A 24709-nucleotide genomic window follows, 5' to 3' on the forward strand; every position below is an offset into this window, starting at 1 on the left:
GTTTAGGTGATGCAGAAAGCTTTGGAAATTATTTATTCATGCTTTTATACATAATCTATAACAGGCATGGAACATTGCAGTGTGTACTGCATTGTAAGTGCTGACTGGTGAGGGTACAGACTGCTGCCTTCTTTCATACATGTGGACTCTTTAACTACTGTGCAACTGATGTGAGCTTCAGTGGACGTAAAACCAGTTCTGTGGTTCACATTATCACTATCGCCTTGGTTACGTATTTAACCTTGGTTCCCTAAGTAGGGAACGAGACCGTGCGAACCATCGCTATGGGACCTCCTTTGGTGTGACGAATGTCCAAATCCCTTATACCATCCCACCAATTAAATGGCCAGTGATGCTTAGCACCGCCACAAGAATACATCACCTATGCTTCATATCAGCATGCTAGGTGTCATATCATCAGATTTTCAAGACAAAGGACGCTACTACACAAAGATACGGGAAGTTGCAGCGTCTCATTCCCTACTCAGGGAACCAAGGTTACATACGAAAGCAAGACACTCCCTTTCATAGTAGGTTAACTCAATGCTGCAAACTGTCACTATGGGAACGATATACCATAATACCTTTACATATCTGAGAGTAGCTGGGAGAACGTAGAAAGCATTAAGCAGATAACCTGGGAGACAGTAGCCATCTTCGCGTCCAGACCGTAGAACTTAAAGGTATTAGGAGATGACCAGCCTGCCGCAACACAAATATCCTCCAAAGAAGAGCCCTCAAAGACAGCCTGAGAAGACACCATTCCACATTCCCCATGAGAGCCCAATGAGACATTCTTTGCTTGATGACGGCAGTTCCTTGTTTTACTGTCAAACACACAAATAATTGTTCCGATCTCAACATAGATCTTCAATGTCTCGCACCGGGCTAAGAATGAACTGGGTTTAGGCTACGTTGTCTACAGAGGAGGTAAACAACTTTCACTTACCTTGAGCTCGAGTCAGCAGGTCTGGAATGAGGGGAACCTCCCATGAAGGACCAACTAACAGACTGACCAGGTCTGAAACCCAAATCTGAGTGAGCCAGCGAGGGGCCACCAACAACAGGTGTCTTACTTGTCCCTTCACACTTTGAGCAGCACCGCTGAGATCAAGTAAATTGGTGAAAGGCAAAAAGACTGGTCCTAGGCCATGTATGGGCCTGACCAATACATGAAAATATGATATTCATGTATGTCAAGACACCCCTACAGAAGGAGTAAGAATCGTTTGAGTGCCAGAACACTGCTAGCAACTCCAAACAATTGATGTGCTAACTACGATGCACAATGCACACAATGTTACATGACAGCTGCAGGTCCCTAACTGAACTCCTCTGTGGAGCAGCGGGAGCCTCGTCCATGGGCACGGAAAGGTTGTCAATGAGGTGAGATCCCTTGACTCTTGTCCCACCATTGGAATGGTCTCATGTGGAGCAGGCCCAACTAAACTACAGTGGACATTGCTGCCATAAGGCCCATCAGTCTGTGGCATAAAGCAACGTGGACAAGAAGACCTGTCTTGAAATGATTCAGACAGTCTTATAGTGACTGAATGCGTGCGGGAATCTAGGCTCCTCAAATTACAGAGAACTAAGTCTCGATGAACTATTGCCAATTCCTGGGATTGAGCTAATATCAGCCAATCGTCCAGGTAGTTTGAGATCCAGATGCCCTGAAGCTGCAATAGGGCCAAAGCAGCATCCATACATTTCGTAAATGTCAGGGGAGCTAAAGCTTGTCTGAATGAAAGGACTCAGTATTGGTAAGCTTTGCCCTCAAAAGCAAAGGAACTTCCTGTGTCTGTTAACAATCTTGATATGGACGATGATAATGAGATTTCTGTCATAAGGTGGTCTACCTGTATAGAGCTCCGAGGCATAAGAGTGGCAGAGACCTCTAATACAGGGGACTGTCCGACTGCCTGATCGGGCTGGCCCCCTCATTGGGGGCTTTGAACGCCGACATAAATAGGCAATTTGCAAGTGACCCAGGGCTTTCTCCTGAACTCCAAAAGCTAGGACGCACAGAGGATCTCAGATGGTGCTTGTCGATGGGGCCCAACCTAAAAATGCCTGAGGCGCACTTATCGGTGGAACAGTTGATGTAGGAGCCAGGAGGCCATAGTGAGAGGGGTGAAAATGCTTGCATGGTTCATCCAAACTCTCCAATGAAGGCCTGGTCTCTGAGGACAAGCAAAAAATTCAGGAACTGCGCTTGGGGGCCTGAGAACGAGAGGCCTTGGCCGTCGAGCTCAGGTCAATTGTCTGCATTGTTGTGGGCGAAATGGTGGGTAAGTCCTAGGACTCCAGTCTCTGCCACGAACTCACAAAGGCGATAGTTCGCCTTGCTGTACCTCACGGGAGCGCTGAAGAGGATGAGCTTGAACATGCCAGAGGTGATTACTGTTCAACCTCCCTGGACCCATGTGAGATGAGTTAACAAAACACAGCAGACTCTTTCAACCACAGTAGTCATATACCCTCCAAATAGACTTACATCATAGAAATAATGGTTTCTAACAATGAAGACTCGTCTTTTTCTGTGATGTCAGTGAGAGTAAGCCAAAGGTGGCTCTCTACTGACAACATCCCAGCCATGGGCCTGCCTACTGCGTGGGCAGTATGCTTGGTATCTGTAGGGGGCATGACTTCCACGATGAAGTTGAAGTCGGCGCAAGATGGCCATGAGAGTCCATTCAATGGGTGGCATCTTCGCGTAACATGATCCGGCATTTTAGAAACAGTGGCGAAATCCGCTGATTAGTAATGCATGCCAAAAAAAGGTTCCTTCCTTCCAAAGTCTTGAAAACTCGTAGTGGAGGTCTTGGAAGAAGGGTAAAGGCCTACGGGACTGGGTTGGGGTGAGACTGGCAAAAAAACAAACAAACAAACAAAAAATATTCGATCGTCCAGCTTTGACTGAGCCTGATTTTGCGTGGGCTCACAGTCCTATTCCAGCCCTACCTTATCTACAGCATGAGCACATTTCATCATGAACGAACAAAACAGGATTGTTGCTGTCGCGGTTTCGAACACACAGACACGACCGGGGGAGAGAGAGAGAAAGGGGGTTATCAGTCTGCTCATTCTCCATGTGCTCGGGTAGGGGTTAGACGAGCTTCTCTCGGCTTTCGTTAAGGCAGCAAGTTGCATACACACTTACAGACGTAGGCTATTGCAGTGTAAACAGTCAGATAGGCAGTAAGCACGTCTAAGTAAGCTGAATGCCTAAACAGAGTACACACCTGTAATGAGTGTTTCCTCCTGCAATGAACCTGTCACACAAGTCAATACATCTCTTGTAGCTCATCATGTCCACTTAAGAGAAGTAAAACTGCTCTGAAAATGGTAGCTATGGACACGAGAAATTCACTTTCCAAAGGGCTCAGAGAATACGCTTCCTGAAGGAATGAAATCTGATGATATGACCCCTAGCATGCTGATATAAAGCATACATGACATTCTCAGGGCAGTGCTAAGCATCACTGGCCATTCAATTGGTGTGATAGCATAAGGGCTTCAGACATTCGTCACTATAGCCCCTTTCACACTGCACGTCGGACCTGCAATATTCCTGGAACATTGCCGGGTCGCCTTCTGTGTGAAAGCAACCACGTCCCGGGATTGATTACCGAATTCGACCCGGGTCGGGGACCTAGTAATATTGCGGGATTCGACCCGGGACGAGCGCTGTGTGAACAAAAGCAGAAACTAATGCCGCAACGTGTACATAGTTATCGTGCGACTCCTAGAGCTTGTTTTTTAAAAAAAAAAAATCTTTTTTTTTCCAATTTTTGTTTTGTTTATTTAAACAGGGACAGTGTAAAATATACATTAAACCTTAGTTGGTGTTCTAAATGCAGAGAGTGTTCGTATACAAAAGAAACTAAAATTAAACAAGCAGAAATGTGTGCAAACTGGACACAAGTCGAGACCACGGAGCTCCTTACTATCCGCGCTGAAGCTGAGATCGCTTGCCGTTATACGTCACATCCAGATGTCACGTGTCAACTCGTTAAGCGTTGTGTGTGAAAGCGCACATATTGCGGTATTTCTCTGGCAGTGTGAATGGACCAAATCTAGCGGCCCGGGAACAAATGCCGGCTCGCATTATCCGTGTATTTGCCGGAATCGCAGTGTGAAAGGCGCTATTGAGAGTGTTCCCATAGCGACGGTTCACAGCGTTGAGTGATCCTAATAAAGGGGAATCTACAAAATAAAACAAACTCAAAACAAAAACCCATGGGGGGGGGGGGGGGGGGGGCGCATAATCAGAATAATAAAATGCAAACTTAAACAAACCAGCAGAGACACAGGGAACCAGAAAACATAGACAATACAACGATCCAACAAGGACTGAAAAACACAAGGAGCTTACAAAGGGAAGAAATCAAGAGGGAACAGGTTGGAGAAATCAAACACAAATCAGATAACAAGGGGGAGGGATCAAACAATGACAGGAGCACATGCTCAACATTACTAAACCCACATGTGCATGCAAGACAGGACAGGCATGTGACATTACGGCCTGCGAACTGTCGTACATCCGTCCTCTGTTAATGGATGTACTTCAGATGTCTCATCACCCGCAAGCTTTTCTCAAACTCCATAGGTAGGACAGGGAAAACAAAATCAACAAAAAACAAGTCCAGCTAGGTCCTCAAGTGGTTGGATCTTTCAGTCACATCTGGAACAAATGAAAACTAGTGTGAGGACTCAAGTGCAGAGAAATTATCATTTATTATAAAATAAAACAAAACAACAGGGGGAAAACGCATAGTCAAAATAATAAAATACAACCTTAAACAAACCAACAGAGATCACAGAGAACCAGGAGACCTAGACAATACAACAATCCGACAAAGACTGACAAACACATGGAGCTTATAAAGGAAAGAAATCAAAAGGGAACAGCTGGGAGAAATCAAACACTAATCAGATAACAAGGGGGAGGGATCAGACAGAGACATGAGCACATGCTCAACATAACAAAACCCACATGTGCACACAAGACAGGACAGGGATATGGCATTACCCCTCCTTCAAAAAAAAAAAAAAAAAACGCTTCTGCCAAATAAAACCGAGGGTAACGCAGATATGATGCAATTGACCGGCAACTCCCTCAAACGCTATGCTGAAACGTCCCGGGTCCTTGGTTAAAATAGCAATTTTCTCACAATTTACAAATAGTTGGAAATATTTGGGATATTGTTGTGATGGTTCATGGATTCCCTGTCTCACTCTTGGGTGAGTGTTGAATGTAGGTGAGGGCGGAGCCTGGGATTGGCTCATCACGCACCTGTGGCTGGTCGCCTGTGCCAGCTGCAACTCATCACCTTCACACTATTTAGTCTCTCTGTTTTCTCTTGTCTTTGTCAGAGCGTTGTTGGATGTTTCCCTTATGTCTCCGTGTCGGTTGTCGTTTCCCCCTTCAGTGAAACGCTGGATCCCTTCCCGGATTGCCTGTATCGATCTCCCGAGTCACAGCTGCTCACAGCCTGCCCATGTCGACCGGTCGGTGCCCATCTGCCTCTGTGAATCTGTTATAATTGTAGGTACTCAACTGAACAAAATATATAACGGCCTAGTGGTTTTTGGGTATTTTACAGCAAAAATACTACATAGTGCACCTGAATAAAAATCATGTTCAGTTGATCTACATGTCTCGTTTCCTGTTTTATGACTGTGACAGAACTCCTATATTAATGTTTTTTTTTTTTTTTTTTTTTGGGGGGGGGGGGGTCTTCTGCTGTTTAGCTGCACTATATTTTGTTGATCACAATTTACAATAAAGTTTTGTTTGTCTATATCAGTTAACATGAATTATAGCATTTATTAGTCAATGGAAATCCAAACAGTTATAGGACACCGTTGACTTCCATAGTGTAAAGTAGTTTTTTGTTGTTGCTTGTTGTCATATTATGTAAGACAGTCAATGGTGCCTTATGACTATTTGGTTACCCATATTCTTCAAAATATCTTCTGTGTTCAGCAGAAATTCATACAGGTTTGGGACAACTTGAGGGTGAGTAAATGACTATTTAAATTTTTGGGTGAACTATCCCTTTAATGCACTGTGAACTAACATGAGCGATTACGTTTTTACTAACATTTTGGTTTGTATAACAGGCAGAAAAATTGATATGCATGTATCACAAGGATTGTTGCTGAAGTGATATGTTTAAGATAACAATAGGCATACTGCCAAGAAAACTCAAATACATGTTATTGATCTTGATACATTTATTAGCTTTATTTAATAAAATATGCAATGGCAATAGCATATTAGCTTCACCAATAAAGACAATTAAAAATTTAAGTGCATGATTTAATTTTACATTTGACTGCATTTTTGTCATTTCTGAATGATTACATCAGTTGTTAGACACATTTTCCCCTGGTTTCACAGACAAATCTTAAGCCTAAAGTCCTGAAAGCCTATAGCCTCCTCGTATAGTCTGAAATGCATGTTTGAGCTGTTGTAACTGAAAAGCAACTTGCATTGACGTATCTTAAAACATGTCAGTGCTATTATTTTGTCTCAAGACGTAATATTCCCCCAAGGTGTTTATAAAAGCTATTTAAATGTCTTAATTGACTCAAGGCCTAATAATGGCTTGATCTAATCTCTGTCAGTGAAACCAGGCCCTATTATATTTCCGGTCTTAATAACATTTTTGTTAATAAATGTCTTGCCTGTTGTTGTTATTTTATTAGTGTGTATTGAAGGACTGCTTAAATGTGCCCTAGAATGAGTTGAAACAATTTGTTAAATTCTGATATCTACATAGAGGGTATGTGGCTTATTTAAAGGGTTAGTTCACCCAAAAATGAAATTTCTTTCATTAATGACCCCAATGTCGTTCCACACCGTAAGACCTCCGTTCATCCTCGGAACACAGTTTAAGGTATTTTAGATTTAGTCCGAGGGCTTTCTGTCCTTTCATTGTAAGTGTATGCCCACTTGCTGTCCACGTCCACAATAAATTTTGGTCCAAAAATAACAAAAAATACGACTTTATTTGTCTTCTCTTCCGCGTTTGTTTTCAAACCTCAAATAAAGATTCACACTTTAAGCAGAACATCAAATAGACATGGCTAAAATGCTGCTTACTTGTTTATTGGTGTTTTCAGATCTTCCGCGCGTGCAGATGGTTGCCAGGGGGGATTGGGGGATTTAAATTACTCAAATCTGACAACCGCAAACACTCGAACACTCCTCTTTTTTCCCTGACAAAAACAAAACCAGTGCTTTTTGTTCAAGTTTTTATGTTTTAAACTACATTTTAAACTTGTCTTTTTCGTCAATGATATTGCATGTATATATAACGTTAGTCACAATTATATAACGTTAGTCACACCTACTCTGAAAAACAAGCACGCAAAAATTTCATAACTCAGTTCTCAAAAATATAAATATATATTTTTAAAAAAAAAATGAAAAGAAGCCTTGTCAAATGACTATCGTTTTAACTTATATGGTGGAGAAGGTGATGTTAGCTAGAAGGATCAAGTGAGCAATCTGTAAGCAACTAAACTAGTATGACATACCTACGGTTGTATTTTGTAATAATATTAACCTTTGCCATTAGACACACTATTTAGTTTTGTATGGTACTTGGTGTTTCCTGTTGTAACTGTACTAGCATCTTGCGTCATCTAGACAATGCGGTCTCTCTAAGAAACGTTCAATTCAATTCGAAATTGTTTAGACAGTCATAGGTGGATAAATCACTGCCCCTTTCTTCAGTTATAGATGCTGACCGAAGCTTGCTTGATATTGTTCCATGTTAAAAAAAACTGATCGCAGTACAATGGACGGAGGAAACGAACGATTTTTAATTAAATTGTTGTGGTATCCAATTATAATAAAAATCAACCATGACTGTTGACATTTGTTATTTGTGGGAAGGGTATGAAAAGTCCTCACGTCCCCTGCACAGCCTGGAACATGACATTTGTGTCCATGATCGTCCGTTTTTGTAGACTAGAAATCTAGACGCACCCTAGCGGCAGCAAATCTAATCTGCCGCGATTGTCGTCTAGCAACTCTCAATACACTTCTGAGCTGTAAACGCCAAACTCTGGTCGGGCCAATAACATTGTTTATAAAGTCGGTGGGCGGGGCTTAACATAATGACGGCCAAGTTGCGTTTGCTTGCTTCTAGTAAACACAGAAACTGGTGAATGGCGGTCTTTGGAATCAGCTTTGACCACGACTCTGGAAGACTTGGAGTTAAAGGGTTACTTCAGCGATTAGCATATGGCTTTGTATCAGTAGAAACCCTGGAGAATATTCAAATTATTGTGCTTTCCCCCCTTATATCTCCCTGAGACGAGAGATTTATGCATTTTATTTCTGGAAAAATTCCTCCTATGATGCAAAATGACGATTTTTGCATCATAGGAGGAATGTTTGCCCAGAGGCTAAAGACTACAGCCAGCAGAGGGAGCCATTTCCGCATGTTTTGAATCTGCGCATGGGGGATGGGAGATCACACTCAGCTGGCAGGGAGAGCTCAGCTTGCAGACAGGATCATTTAAACGGAGCTATGGTGAGCAATGTAAGTCTTTTAACTTCTCAAATTCATTTCTATGAAAGTTAAGCTTGCAAAGGCATGAACTGAAACGCGTGTCAGACTGAACTCGCGTTGTGAATGTATGCCGCGAGTGTAGTCGCAATTACCTCAGCTCTCATCACTCGTGCAGTTAGTGCTCAGTGCTGTGATACTCGCGCGGTGACTCACTCATTATATTGAACAGACACGTTCAGTTTTTAATTTTAGTGTCTTCTCTAACTCAGTCACAGTAATGAAGTTGATGGTGTTGGGAATGGCCTCACAGGGCAGCGACGCATTCTGGGAATTGTAGTCTTTCATCCCCATGGGACAAAAATACATTTCCTGTCTTTTCTCAGTCTAGAAGACACCAAATTCAAAAATAATTTCACATTTCTACTGCATTGATGACCCAGTTTAAATACAGATTCATCTTCCCAGCCAACACAGTCTCACCCCTACTCGTCAAATGTTGCCGAACGGTCAAGGGACCCTGACGTCAGCTGTTGACGCACAGGGTACCCCTAAATCGCCATTTTTCGACGTACTGGGTAATCCACTGATTTCAATGAGAAACCTAGGACGTCATAAACAGACGTGTTGGGCATGTGAATGTTATCGTCATGATGGAATATATTGGGTTATAATTTTTCCATTATGACATGTTGGAGTGTGATTCTCAATTTAATCAGCCAGCACAATTGTATTTACATTTATTTACGCTATGATACACGTTTGAAACAGCAGTCAAACCCCACCCCGCCCTAAACCTACCCATTTGCGTATTATATGATATAAAACACAGACTGTAACAGACAACAGGCACACTTTATTGAAAAAGTCCAACTATTCCGAGGCCAAACGATGGAATTGTGTGAAGAAAAGACCCAAAAGCAATCACCGTCTCTATCCGCGCCGCGCGCCGCGCGCCGCGCCCCGCACCCCGGCGTCACACTGAAGACGTCACAGGTAGACCCCTCGGCGTCACGCGATGGACGAACTGGGAACCCAATTGCTTTCAGTGGGAAACCTCGCTGAAGAAGTCTCACTCAGAACACATCGCGATGTTTGGCATCAGATCACGTGTGCCACATGTTGGTGAGTAGTCATACATATTATGTCCTAATATTTGATATAAAATATTTCTGCTTGTCGTTATCGATCATGTTCAGTCACTGCATTGTATCTGTCATCATCTCCACTGAGGCTTTGCATTTCTTTGCTTTCTAAATAAACACACCTTGCTAATAGGGTGATAAAACACTGTCACGTGACGTGCTATAGACCTTTAAACAGTTGTTAATGTTTAATAATAATTACTACTGTAGTTCCAACGTGGCATTTGTAGTAGAAGCACAATTTAAAAAAAAACACTTGCCATGCGTTTACCACAGTATTGGTAGTTTTAATCTGATATGTGTTGTAAATAAACAGTAACCACAACAATTACCATGCTTTAAAAGCATTTTAATGTAAAATCCAAATATTGTTATTTAAATAGTATAGTATATCCAGAGCTGTATTTGTATATGAACACTTATTTTTTTCTTATTATTAACGTCCCGTTTGCATGTAAATAATTCATGTGATCACAAAATCAAGTGAGTTATCTACATTTTCAAACAAATTCATATGATATAGCTTGCTATTATATACTTTTAATAATGGGAATGCACACATATCTGTGAACTTTGTACATAAATGTATTTAACATTTAATTATGCATCGTTTTTTACAGAAATAAATCCTATAGTTATGTATAAACTGACAACATCATCATCATGTCCTGTCCTGGGCACATTGGGCAACATGTGTCCTCCAACATATTCGATCTGTGGCCACGTTTTCACATCTTCTCATGGAACACCGGCATTGAGGTCTTCGTGAAACATCGGTCTCATATCTTCCTTGGTTTTCCCTGTCTCGTGCGTCCTCCTGGTGGTGTCCACTTCATAAGTGTTTTTGGGTGTTGTTGTTTGGGCATGCATAGGACATGTCCAGTGAAGTGCACCCTTTGCTCTGTCACAGTGTCTCAAAGTCTTCACGTGGAGTCTGTGGAGTCTTATAATCTCTTTGATATATGCAGAACCAATATTCATAAACTGTTCTTGATGTCTGCCTATGCCTTTATCATCAGGAGTTTTAGTAAAGGACATATTTATTGCCATCCACTAGTTCTAGTCATGCATTGACTTCATGATGCTATAGTCCATGTATATTTCTGCATTTGTTGTTTGTTTGAACAAATGAAGATAGTGAGAGTTAATACCTTTTGAAATCAATAATTATTCATTAAAACTTTTATTACAATGGTCACTATAGTACATGTCTACCATAACTACCTCTATCATTATTTCACTACCTATCATTATATCACTACCTTGTAAATGTAACTGTAACATGAATGTACTTTATAGAAGTATTTTCTTACTGAAAATGGTTAACATTTACAATAATCATCAACTATTTTAATTGGCATTTAATTTAGTTACAATAAAAGTGAACAATAATCGCAAATATATAGTATTAAAGTTTAGAATGTAAAATGTTCTTTTTTTGCCTATATATATATATATATATATATATATATATATATATATATATATATATATATATATATATATATATATATATATATATATATGGGCACTACATTTGTATTTAAAATTTAAACTGTTTGACATTAAATATTGGAATATGCTTACAAAATTGTGTGCATTCATTGTGCTTTTGTTATATTTGTTTTAATTCCAAGAGTTCAGATTATAAAGGATGGCTTAAAGAAGTTTATGCTTGTAGACCATTGCATAGAAAAAGGATTCTCTTTCAAATATATTTGTTATGCATCAGTTTAACCACACAAAGAAGACTTTCGTTTTAAAATGTGAGTTTTATTATTTAATTAGAATAAATAAATATTTAGCAGCCTATATATTAATTATTTAAGGAATCTACCCCTTCAGTTGAACCGGATGAGATGTGATATAATTTACCATAAATGGACAAGTAAGTGTGACGCCTCTGTTCAGCTGGGTTGTCATTGGCTGTGACTTTATCGCAGAACGCGCTGTGATTGGACTATGTGTTTTAACCCATATAAAACGGCGTTTTTATGTTACAAAGTTTGTTTTGGTGTTATTACGTCAGTAATACGTTAAGCTAACTATAAAGTGTCGCTATGTTGTGAGAAATGACTCCTTTACTGAGAACCCAACCCTAACCCTAAGCATTTCTGCACACTTCTAAGAACTACAGCGCCATGTTTCCCATTGCATTGATACAATGACAGATATATGGGTAATGTAGTTTAAAAGGTTTCATAATGAAACAATAAATGTTAAGTAAATTACATATTTAATGGACAGCTGGATATTAAAATATGTTCATTGTGCAAACCTTTATGACATATATGAGGGCCAAGCTGATATTGTATATTTTACTGTGAGCACTTTTAAAAAAAACCTTTATGGCAGCTTTCCATATATGTCTGAAAACTGTGGCCAACATTATTTAGTAAACATTGCATATGCAGTTGTCCTGCCAATTTTCTCTGTGATACGCTAACCAGACTTTGAGTTAAAGCCATTTGAAATATGCTTTTTTTTTGCTCTTCCAGGGGCCACTACTGGGTCCCTGGAGGTGTAAGGGCAGTACAACATACACAGATCTATTCTCCTCATCACGGACAACAAACTTTGAGTCACATTTAAATATCAGAGTATTTTGTCTTTTCTATTCTAACGTCATGCTTGTGTATAGGTTTTGATATTGTAAGACCATCTGATGAAATACAGAAATATTTGAAAGAAATGTTGTAAAATAATAATTATTAAGTTTTATTTTCTTTTATGGATAAACACTAATATATATAATGGATTAACCTGCAACAACTTGCCATTATCCACTTTCCAGAGTAAACAAAAACTATTTATATTATTTACACTTCATTATTACCATTAAATATAGGACCATACGCCATTAAGTAAAATAACATGAGACATTGTCATAAATTTCATCTACACCCTCTTCACGTACCTGGCATCGAAAATGTGCATGCTTTAATTTTTATTGCAGTAGTAGATGTACCAGAATGATCAACATGGATCATCTTCAGTTAAGCTTGAAGTGTTTGTAATCCTTCCCTTTATTTCACTGAAAACTGACATACTTGTCACAGCATGCAAGTATATACAACTTTTTGGAGCATTGTACCAAATATAATATAACCAGATAAAAAATGTTTACTTCTCAAGTAAAATATTCTTGGTAATTAATTAGATAACCTAAATAAACTTGTTGAATGTGTATTTACTGTACCAAACACCATACACAATACTCACCATACTTTATCACTCAACACTTTATTGGAGGATACAGTATACAGTTGATAAAGTAGAATAAAGTCAAATAAGATTCAAGATAAATAAAAATGGGTTTTAAAAAACACATTAACATCATATTAATCCATTCACAGCTGCTGAAGCCACACAAATGAGTGCCACATAATCCCATCCAGTCAACTATGATACAGAAAACAGATTTGATATAGTGTTGGAAAATAATGATTCATTATTACAACTAGACTGGTTTCTGTCTCTTCCCTCTATCATGTTCATGTTCTTCTTCTTCTAAACAGTTCGCCCACTTGTACCCTACAGTATAATCAATGTACAGATGATGTGATCACTGATGTTGTGTAGCCTTTTGTCAACCAGAGTAAGAAGTCGTATAATCCGGCGTTCTCCAGTCCTGGTCTAAAAGTAAAACAACAAACACAATTCAGATTAAGTTTAATGTACAGTCAGGTTAACCTATGTTCTTCAGTAAACTCTCCACCTCAAAATGGGCATATACACATTGAAGCATTATGTATAATATTGCAGCCCATAATATTAGCCAAGTACTGAACAAAAACTAATTTACCCATATCAACAGCAACCTTTTAAACAGTAGATCTTTTAGAAAGAACTAACCAGATCTTTCACATAATTCAAAGAACATTTACTATTTGATTCCTAATATGTCCCAACTCATTATCTTCTAAAGCTACCCAGAACCATCCATGGTCTACAAAACAATGGAGAAATACATGGAGTTTATAACTAAATGCTTTTTCCCACACTTGTCTGCTTTTATCTAAGAGATAACAGACGGTGCAGTTTTTAAGAACTGAAGGCCAAAAGTGTAATAATAATTGTATCAAAAAGGGAAAACAAATATTTACCATTTTAAATCAATCCAAGATCCAGAACCTCATTTGCTTATTTTAGGAGTTATTAAAAGATTTAGACATGAATAATGGTACGTATTTTATCAGAGTAGAAAGAATGATCACTGTTGAAATGAATAGTCCTTTGAGAGATCAACATCAAATGTTGTATATTACAGCATTGCTTCAATACAAGACATACCAATGGACTTGCACATTTTTCTGTCTTCTTCGGGCACAAGATGTCCATCTTCCTTCCTCACCCTAAACAAAGGACTTGTTTTCTTAGCTTGCTTCGATATAAGGTCTGGTCTTTCTTCTCTTCTGTAAAACAAGAAAGTCTCACTTACTCTGTGCAAATACTATTGTTTTTAAAACATATAAATTAAGACAGTTACAATAAAGTTAATTTACCATAAGGTGAGCATTTGATGAGTATATATACTAAAAACTGTATATACTTTAGTATACTGATACTGATAATATTCAACTTTACCTGTGAAGGGCTGATTACGGCAAGATTCGCTGCAGAGAATCACTAGAAGCTCTTGTGAGGGTTGACTCTTAAAAGAGCTGTTGAGTTTGATATTGTAGAGATCTTTTAAACAAAAATAAATAAATAAAAGTAATCTGCAAGTAATCCTGCAAGACAGAAAGAAAGAGGAAATTGTATTACATTGCATGCAAGTTGTGAGTTCATACATAACTGTCTCTTGCTGTAAAAAACGATGCATAATTAAATGTTAAATACATTTATGTAGTAAGTTCACAGATATGTGTGATTCCCATTATTAAAAGTATATAATAGCAAGCTATATCATAAGAATTTGTTTGAAAATGTAGATAACTCACTTGATTTTGTGATCATATAAATTATTTACATGCAAACGGGACGTTATAAACAGTGCAACTGATCTGATTAAGAAAAAAATAATTGAATATCTGATGTCATGTGACCGAAGTGGCTTTTTGAGGCTTTTGCATCTGAACTCTTCATATACAAATACAGCTCTGGAAAAAAATTAAGAGACCACTTAACATTTAGAAATCCATGTTAAGTGGTCTCTTAATTTTTTTCAGAGCTATATGTACGAGAATCATACGAATTTGACAACTTGTTAAATCTTGTGAATTATTAAGACTTTGGGAATATGTTCTTACTGATTGAGCTATGGGATTTGTAAGAATAAGTAACAACAAATGCTAAATAAAATGTTTGATAAAGGGTTCAAACCAACACATACATACCATTACAAATATTTGCTGTTGCAGCTTTCAGTTTTCTCCGTTACTTCTCCACAAACAAGAATGGGTTGACTGAGTCCGAGAGGCCCTTTTGGTCTTTTCAGGTAAAAAAAAAAAAGAAAGAGAGAAAAAAGTCATAATATATAATATATAGCATTATAAAGTATCCTATTTAAATAACAATATTTGGATTTTACATTAAAATGCATTTAAAGCATGGTAATTGTTGTGGTTACTGTTTATTTACAACAAATATCACATTAAAACTACCAATACTGTGGTAAACGCATGGCAAGTGTTTTTTTTTTTTTTTTAATTGTGCTTCTACTACAAATGCCACGTTGGAACTACAGTAGTAATTATTATTAAATATTAACAACTGTTTAAAGGTCTATAGCACGTCACGTGACAGTGTTTAATCACCCTATTAGCAAGGTGTGTTTATTTAGAAAGCAAAGAAATGCAAAGCCTCAGTGGAGATGATGACAGATACAATGCAGTGACTGAACATGATCGATAACGACAAGCAGAAAATACTTTATATCAAATATTAGGACATAATATGTATGACTACTCACCAACATGTGGCACACGTGATCTGATGCCAAACATCGCGATGTGTTCTGAGTGAGACTTCTTCAGCGCGATTTCATACCGATAGAATTGCCGTCTAATGTTGACGCCAAAGGTTTCCCACTGAAAGCAATTGGGTTCCCAGTTCGTCCATCGCGTGACGCCGAGGGGTCTACCTGTGGCGTCTTCAGTGTGACGGCGGGGCGCGGGGCGCGGCGTGCGGCGCGGATAGAGACGGTGATTGCTTTTGGGTCTTTTCTTCACACAATTCCATCGTTTGGCCTCGGAATAGTTGGACTTTTTCAATAAAGTGTGCCTGTTGTCTGTTACAGTCTGTGTTTTATATCATATAATACGCAAATGGGTAGGTTTAGGGCGGGGTGGGGTTTGACTGCTGTTTCAAACATCATAGCGTAAATAAATGTAAATACAATTGTGCAGGCTGATTAAATTGAGAATCACACTCCAACATGTCATAATGGAAAAATTATAACCCAATATATTCCATCATGACGATAACATTCACATGCCCAACACGTCTGTTTATGACGTCCTAGGTTTCTCATTGAAATCAGTGGATTACCCAGTACGTCGAAAAATGGCGATTTAGGGGTACCCTGTGCGTCAACAGCTGACGTCAGGGTCCCTTGACCGTTCGGCAACATTTGACGAGTAGGGGTGAGACTGTGTTGTCCCAGCGCTGAAGTACCCCTTTAAGCTTTTCTCTGAGAAAAGAACGGCACTGAAGTCATTCTTAAGAAGAGAAGATGTGTTCTGAGTTTTGCTGACCGGATACGGCGAAAGTTTAATCTGTCAACGAGCTCTCCTTCACCTTCGTTACTCGTGTTGGTTGAAACGCTATCCAATTGCGTACACGCCGTGCAGAGGGAGTTTGAAAGACAACCGTTTATCCCGCCCATTGGATTGAGCCCTGTCAATGGTGAGTTTCCAGACCAAACATCTTGATGTGGGTCTGGCTTGTCAGGCTACCGTTTGCACTATCCTGGCGTGACACCTGTTTTCCTGCAGAACTCCCAATGATTTGGCTGCGCAGTTCCGCCTGACATTGAACATGTTCTGACATATGCAAATGATGGGGGGCGTACATATTAATGATCTCAGCGATTGCGTCACAGTTGGTTTTATGTTGCTATTCGCCTATTTTTCCGTGGTGTATTTCATGCACAAAATGTACATATGAAGGAGGAGGCAATGTTGTTTGAGACTCACCATGTATGTGATGTCCATGTACTGAACTCTTATTTCCTTATGACAAGGTTAATTAAATGTTTCATTCTAGGGCACCTTTAATAATCACTTAATGCCATTTTGATAATATTTATGTCAACATTGCATATAGCTGTGTATGAAATAAGCCAAAGCAAAATTGTCAAAAACAAACAAACAAAAAAACACAATAAAAACCTTTATTTGCATTGATTTATTTGTTTATCTGATTTATTATTTTCTAAGAAATTCCTATTAGGTTACATGGATCTATGCCCATATTTTATTACGTATATGGTTAGGCCATGGAGGTTAGGTCATATGTGGCCTAAATTGTGGCCTGACATATGACTGGAGGGCAGTTGGGGTCACATCAATGTTTTTTCAGGGGCCCCAGAATTCCCTAGCTATGGCCCAGAATGTAAGATTATGATAATTATACTACATCAAGCTTTTAAGATACAGTAAATTCAATGTGAATGTTCTGATATAGACATATATTTACTGTAATTTTCATATGTGGCCTAACTAAATTGTGTTTGGACTGATCCCTAAACAAATGTTTAGGGATTATGTGTCCATATAATTTTTTTTTTATAAACTACTATTTATCTATGGTCTAGCTCAAAGTTTCATGAGGGGTTTGCAAGGGGTTTACATGGGCAGATGAAAACGAAAAATAAATAAATAAATAAATTAATTAATAATAATAATAATAATAATAAAATGTAAAATAAAAATGTGTCATTTTAAAATAAAACAATAAAAACGTGAAATATGCGATTTGCTCACGTAATGTGACTATTAACCAACATCAGAGAACCATGAACATACAAATATTTTGTTAAATTTTTGAAATATCAACTTAAAATCGTAAAGGGCAGGTTTGTATTGTTTTAAGAAAAACAAAAAGAGGTAGAGTTTTTTTATACTAACACTAGGAATCACCTGTTCTTTTGTCAAAAAGTATTTTATTCTTATATTCGATTAAATGCTTAATAGCACAGTAAAACATAAAATGCTCATCCTTTTTAGTTACAATATTTTACAGGCAATGGATTTTAATTTAATGTTAAAATGTAATGTTAACTGGGTTTATGATAACTGTCTGTTAAAAGGCTGTGAGGATTTGAACCAGATAGAATGTTGAACTTCAACTATGATGTCACAAAGTTTCTAGAAATCTTTTGAGCATTTGGAGATTTCACTAAAAAATCAGATTACTTTAATCAGTGTTTCGTCAGTTTGAGTTGAAGTTAAATTTGAGCTAGAAAACATGGAGCACAAGTTCATTGCCACATCTTTTAATGTGTTTGACGAAGTTCGTTTAGAGGGCGAACACACAGACGTCATCATCAACGTCAATGGCAAAGAGTTTAAAGCTCACAAGATCATCCTCTGTGGCTGTAGCCCTTACTTTAGGTAAGGACATTGCCTTTGCCATTGTACAATATCTAATTTAGAACTGAAATCTTTAGAAATTAATACCTTTTGCTCCACAGGGATCTCTTCTCCACCCGATGGACCAACGAGAAACATGATATTCAAGGAATCTCCTCAGACACCATGTCTCTAATTATTCAATATGCATATGCAGGAGCTGTCCAGATCTCTGAGGAGAACGTGTTGGAGCTCTTGGTAGCGGCTGATCAGTTTTTAGTTTCAGATCTCGTAGAGGCTTGCTGCAAATTCCTGGAGTCAATCTTATGCCTGCAGAACTGCATTGGCATCTGCATGTTCACAAAGCATTTTTACTCCTGCTCAAAGCTCCACCGCAATGCAAAGCTCTACACTCTACAGCACTTTGGGGAGGTGCAGCAAGCGTCTGAGGAGTTCCTGGAGCTCTCGCTGGAACATCTATGGGAGATGATCGGTCAGGATGAGCTGAATGTCAAAAAGGAGGAGGTGGTTTTTGAGGCCATCCTCCGCTGGATTGATCACTCACCTGAAAACAGAAGAGAACACATTGCTGAGCTTCTGCCAAAGGTAAGACAGAGACAATTCATCATGTTAACCATAGTTTTGCTTTATTGTTTATCAAACCAAGAAGTGACTCAATATAATGTTTAATTTCCACTTCAGATATGCTGGGATTTTATTTGCATATAGTATTTACCCATAGAAAGAGATAGATAATAAAGGCCACATCTGGTTCTCTCCCTCTTCAGGTTCGAATGGGGTTGATGTCTCCAGAGTACTTCATGAGTAATGTAAGGAACAATGCACTGTTGTTGGACAATGAGGCGTGTTCAGACATTCTCGTCAGAGCAATGAAGGCCATTTTTGACCTCGACATGGAGGGACCCACCGGTTTAGACCAACTGACACGTCCACGTCTGCCTTCTGAGATCCTATTGGCTATTGGAGGGTGGAGCACAGGCAATCCCTCCAATGCAATTGAGGCATATGATACAAGAGCAGATTGTTGGGTCGATGTGACTCAAGAGGATGAGCGCCCCAGAGCCTACAGTGGTACAGCGGTCCTCAATGGGTTTGTCTACATTATCGGTGGCTTTGATGGCGAGAGTTATTTCAACAGTGTGAGGAAGTTTGATCCCATCTCGCATACTTGGCATGAGGTGAGCATTGCTTATCAGAATATCAGTTTGCTTTTATTACTAACAAATGTGTTAGTCAAATAGCTCACTGGTATTTAAAATACAGCCATTGTATTGCCCAAAAAATGTTAAAGTTTTCAGATGGTGATACTTTAGTACTTTGATATGTAACATGGTACCGCTTGGTTGTAATATTTATATGGTAATTAATGACACTGTAAGGTACTTCAAGGAACACTGCAGTATTTGGCAATAGGCAACTTGCTTTGTTTTGTGTTGTCTGTGCATTAGGTGGCCCCCATGTACGAACGGCGATGTTATGTTAGTGTCGCTGTTCTGGACGGACTCATTTATGCAATGGGTGGAATTAATGGACGTGTACGGCTAAGAACAACAGAATGCTATGATCCAAACACCAACCAGTGGACAATGTTGGCGCCCATGAACGAACAGAGGAGTGACGCCAGCGCCACCTCACTGGAGGGAAAGGTAAGAACTTCACCCACATTCTAACACTTGCAAAGTCATTTTATGGTTTAAGAGAATGTCAAACACTATCAGTGTATTAATTCTAATATTTGTGTGTATTTTGCAGGTTTATATCTGTGGTGGTTTTACTGGGATGGAGTGTCTCTTTACAGCTGAGAGCTTTAACCCAGAAGCAAACCAGTGGACTCTTATCGCTCCCATGAGCAGCCGTCGCAGTGGTGTTGGTGTGATCACTTATGGGAATCTAGTTTATGCTGTGAGCATTATCATATGTACAAATATATGACAATACAAAATATGGTGTTTAAATGTGACATTATCAACTGTAAAAAAAAAAAAAGATAGGCCTGGAGCTGCTGGGCCATATATTGACCGATAAATGCACATTTATTTTTTTAAGGTTGGTGGCTATGATGGTGCCAGTCGTTTGCGAAGTGCAGAGGCCTACAACCCTCTCAGCGACAGCTGGCATGATATCGAATCTATGATCAATCCACGCAGCAACTTCGGCATTGAGGTGAGATATGGACATCTAATGAGGATTCTGCTAAAACAACAGTTTTTAAAGATTCTCAGTGGTCACATGATGAACATGTTTTATATAACATGAGTTATAGTAACAGTTATTTGATTCTCTGAACTCCAGGTTATGGACGATCAGCTGTTTGTTGTTGGTGGATTTAATGGACTCAGCACCTGCTCTGATGTGGAGTATTACAACCAGATGACAAATGAATGGTAACATTCACAAACAATACAAATCACTGATCATTTCAAAATGCATGAAGTAATGCCTACAAATGAATTGTGACTTAATTGTGCAAAAAAGAAAACTGAAAAAATTCTAACAATTTACAGTAAGGTCCCATCAGTGAACATTAGTTCATGCAATAACTATATTAAGAAAGGATTATCAATACATTTGTATTCACATTCGTTAATCATTGTTTGGTAATAAGAACACCTCATTGAATGTAAAATCCCGATCCACACGTTCATGTGATGCACAATCTAGCTGCATCGCGTAGCCACAATAAATAACCTCATACACATATGAAGCAAGCGTTTAAAATCACCATAAAATGCCACATGCAACTCATCTTATCGAGTCGAACAGGATGTTAAAAGAGAAAGTATGGATGGGACTTCATTGTATCTGTAGAACTGATTGGATGGTGAAAAGGTCTTTATGTGGCTTTGTCTATTTATTTTTCCGCACAGGGATGAGGCATGTGACATGAGCATTTCCCGCAGTGCTGTGAGCTGCTGTATATTATCTGGATTACCTGATGTCACACAATATGTGGTCGATCGAGACTCTCTCCAGATATCAGAAGATGCGTCTGAGAGTGATTGATCCCACTCCCCTTCCTGAAGAAACATCATAGCAACAGTGACTTCTCACATATGATAAAATGCATTAAAAAAAATAATAATAAAAAAAAAACTGTTGGATTGTGCACTTTAAAGTTGTCATGAAATCCAAGTTGCATTAGTTGTTTCTTCCCTGTGGTGACATAGCGGAGTGAAAAGGCTTCTGGAGCAAGGCTTGATTTTGTTCATGAAGTGGAGCTGGTATCACGTTGCAGGCCAACCGGCAGTTAGTATCACAGTGGTTCCCTTGATATAAACCCAATAGGATTTTCCCATAGACAAAAAACAAGCTCTATGTTCAACAAAGGTTTATGATGTTTACACGGTTTTTCCCATCAAGATAATTATCAGAGATGAACACAGCTTTTATGAATTTTGAGTCTAAATGCAGTCCCCGGAAGTGAAAAGCAAGGTTGGCTATAAACGGACCATAGTCGCTTGACCATCAGTAAGTTTCCAACAGCTCTTTCAGTTTTTACCTCAAAACATTTTCCAAAACGTTTGAGTTAGATTACTTTATAAGAGCACAATTATAAGCATAATGAGGTTGTAAAAACATACCAAGCGTACCTAGTATTTACAGAGAGAGTTACATGATTTAAAATTACATTTTACTAACATTTCAAGAGTTTGTCTGCTCATTCAGTCTTAATGGTAAACAAGCTTGGCGTGCCGTCCTTGCTAAACCCCCAAAAATATATTTCCAGGGACAGCAAGCTGGGCAGTCAACTGTCAGTCATTTAGTGATATAAGTATAGCCTGACAAGCCAGACCCACATCAAGATGTTTGGTCTGGAAACTCACCATAGACAGGGCTCAATCCGAGGGGCGGGATAAACGGTTGTCTTTCAAACTCCCTCTGCACGCGATAGGATAGCGGTACACCAACCGGAGCAACGACGGTGAAGGGGAGCTCGCTGACTGATTATTAAACATTCGCCGTATCCGGTCGGCTAAACTCAGAACACATCTTCCCTTTTTAAGAATGACTTCAGTGCCGCTCTTTGTTCTTTTCTCAGAGGAAAGCTTAACTCCAAGTCTTCTGGAGGCGCGGGCAGAGCTGATTCGAAAGACCGCCGCCGTTCGCCAGTTTCTGTGTTTAGTGTTTACTAGAAGACTGTGTTACTAGAAGCACGCAAACGCAACTCGGCCGTCGTCATTATGGCCCCGCCCGCCGACTCTATAGCCTACCTACACGATGTGATTGGGCCGTCCAGATTCTGAGGAATACAGCTCAGATAGGAATTGAGAGTTGCTAGACCACACTTGCGGGCAAATTAAATTTGCTGCCGTTAGGCTGCGTCTAGATTTCTAGGCTAATATAAGTACTGAAGACTTAAATAATTTAATCCCTATTCCCAGAGCCGTAGTGGGGGAATTCTGGGGTCCCTTAAAATTTATGTGGCCCCCCACTGCCATTCACTCTTATCATATACAGTAAAAGATATGGGCATGATTCTGCATCTGGCGCCATGTAACCTAATTGTCACGTCACAATCAAGGAAAACTGGTGCGAGGATGTAGCCTGACGTGGTCATACTCAATTCTAGTCAGAATATGAGTCTGAAACTGCTCCATTGGGCTGTGATTATGGGGCGTGTTTCAACCGAACCAGGAAAGACATCAATTGGATAGACCTACAAACAATCAGAGCAAAGAAACGACGCATTGTCAAATGTCAAGAGACAGAGCTTAACTGCACTATGTTGCCAAGTCCGCATTCCCCCCCCCCCCCCCCCGGTTGTTTTCTATGTCCGCGGGTTGAAGCGACTATTATGTGATATATAGACCCATGAGTGCGAATTTCAGCAGGCAACCTTGCCAAAATAACATACATTTTACCCCCCAAACGCCATTTTTCCCCCGGAGAACCCTCCGAGAAGCTATTGTTTAGGGCTAGTAGTTGCCGGGTTTCGTTGTAAAAACTTGGCAACCTTGTCTGCACACGCGCTGGAATAAACGATCTTAGCCGGTGTTGTAAAAAAAAACAAAAAACAAAAATGTATTGATACACAGAGTACTTACCCAACATGATCATCATCTTTGAGAGAAATTATGAAGGTGAATGCATATACAAACAAGCTCTCCGTTTAGGACTTGAGTAAATATAATCCAAGCCCCTTTGATGACATGCATGATTACGCTACTGTTTATCATCTGTCCGTCATCGTCTAAAGCCCGCCCTGATGATTTCATTGGTCCGAACAGTTTCTGTTCGGGGATAATTACTCCTCTATGGAGCGATGCCAGACCGAACTGCCCGACCTAAAAATGTTGTAGGCGGGGCTAGATTCGGCTGGCATCCAGGCTAGCGAGGATGTGCAGGAGAAGTGATAATTTATTATTAAAAAATAAATAAATACAAAACAAAAACCAGAGAGGAGGAAAACAAACTCAAACATACCAAAGTGGGGAACATGGGGAAACAGGAGATGTAGACAAGATCCAACAAAGACTGACAAACACAAGGAGCTTACGAAGGGAAGAAATCAAGAGGAAACAGGTGGGACAAACAAAACTAATAATGAGATGATAAGGGGGGAGGGATCAAACAATGACAGAAGCACATGGCCACACTAACAAAACCCACGTGGCACACAAGACAGGACAGGCATGTGACACTAATAGGGATTTCTTAAAAAATAATAAAGCAGACAAACAAATAAATCAATGCAAATAAATGTTTTTATTTTACAGTGTTGCTTTCGGTTATTTTATATACATCTACACTCACCTAAAGGATTATTAGGAATACCTGTTAAATTTCTCATTAATGCAATTATCTAATCAACCAATCACATGGCAGTTGCTTCAATGCATTTAGGGGTGTGGTCCTGGTCAACACAATCTCCTGAACTCCAAACTGAATGACAGAATGGGAAAGAAAGGTGATTTAAGCAATTTGGTTTGAGGGTGGCATGGTTATTGGTGCCAGACGGGCCGGTCTGAGTATTTTATAATCTGCTCAGTTACTGGGATTTTCACGCACAACCATTTCTAGGGTTTACAAAGAATTGTGTGAAAAAGGAAAAAACATCAAGTATGCTGCAGTCCTGTGGGTGAAAATGCCTTGTTGATGCTAGAGGTCAGAGGAGAATGGGCCGACTGATTCAAGCTGATTGAAGAGCAACTTTGACTGAAATAACCACTCATTACAATCGTGGTATGCAGCAAAGCATTTGTGAAGCCACAACACGCACAACCTTGAGGCGGATAGGCTACAACAGGAGAAGACCCCACCAGGTACCACTCCACTACAAATAGGAAAAAGAGGCTACAATTTGCACAAGCTCACCAAAATTGGACAGTTGAAGACTGAAAAAATGTTGCCTGGTCTGATGAGTCTCGATTTCTGTTGAGACATTCAGGCGGTAGAGTCAGAATTTGGCGTAAACAGAAAGAGAAATTGGATCCATCATGCCTTGTTACCACTGTACAGGCTGCGGGTAGTGGTGTAATGGTGTGGGGGATGTTTT

The 24709-nt window shown here is 39.4% G+C and overlaps 1 protein-coding gene across 1 annotated transcript; it reads left to right on the forward strand.

The window, feature by feature from the left end:
* Positions 1 to 18019: 18019 nt before the first annotated feature.
* Positions 18020 to 21216, forward strand: LOC137047834 (kelch-like protein 10). The gene is made up of 8 exons (XM_067425719.1): positions 18020 to 18234; positions 18315 to 18798; positions 18981 to 19391; positions 19662 to 19859; positions 19966 to 20115; positions 20260 to 20376; positions 20506 to 20597; positions 21081 to 21216. Exons 1-8 carry the CDS (start codon positions 18089 to 18091, stop codon positions 21214 to 21216), a joined length of 1734 nt encoding a protein of 577 aa, XP_067281820.1. The 5' UTR covers positions 18020 to 18088.
* Positions 21217 to 24709: the final 3493 nt, after the last annotated feature.

The sequence above is a fragment of the Pseudorasbora parva genome, chromosome 19 (genome assembly GCF_024679245.1).
Source record: "Pseudorasbora parva isolate DD20220531a chromosome 19, ASM2467924v1, whole genome shotgun sequence".
NCBI lineage: Eukaryota > Metazoa > Chordata > Actinopteri > Cypriniformes > Gobionidae > Pseudorasbora > Pseudorasbora parva.

What these genes read in the sequence shown, in the direction of transcription:
- LOC137047834 (XM_067425719.1), top strand. Translation starts at nt 18,089, where the DNA reads ATGGAGCACAAGTTCATTGCCACATCTTTTAATGTGTTTGACGAAGTT. An exon ending in TCTCGCATACTTGGCATGAG is followed by an intron (nt 19,392 to 19,661) that starts GTGAGCATTGCT and finishes TCTGTGCATTAG; the next exon opens with GTGGCCCCCATGTACGAACG. An exon ending in CCACCTCACTGGAGGGAAAG is followed by an intron (nt 19,860 to 19,965) that starts GTAAGAACTTCA and finishes TGTATTTTGCAG; the next exon opens with GTTTATATCTGTGGTGGTTT.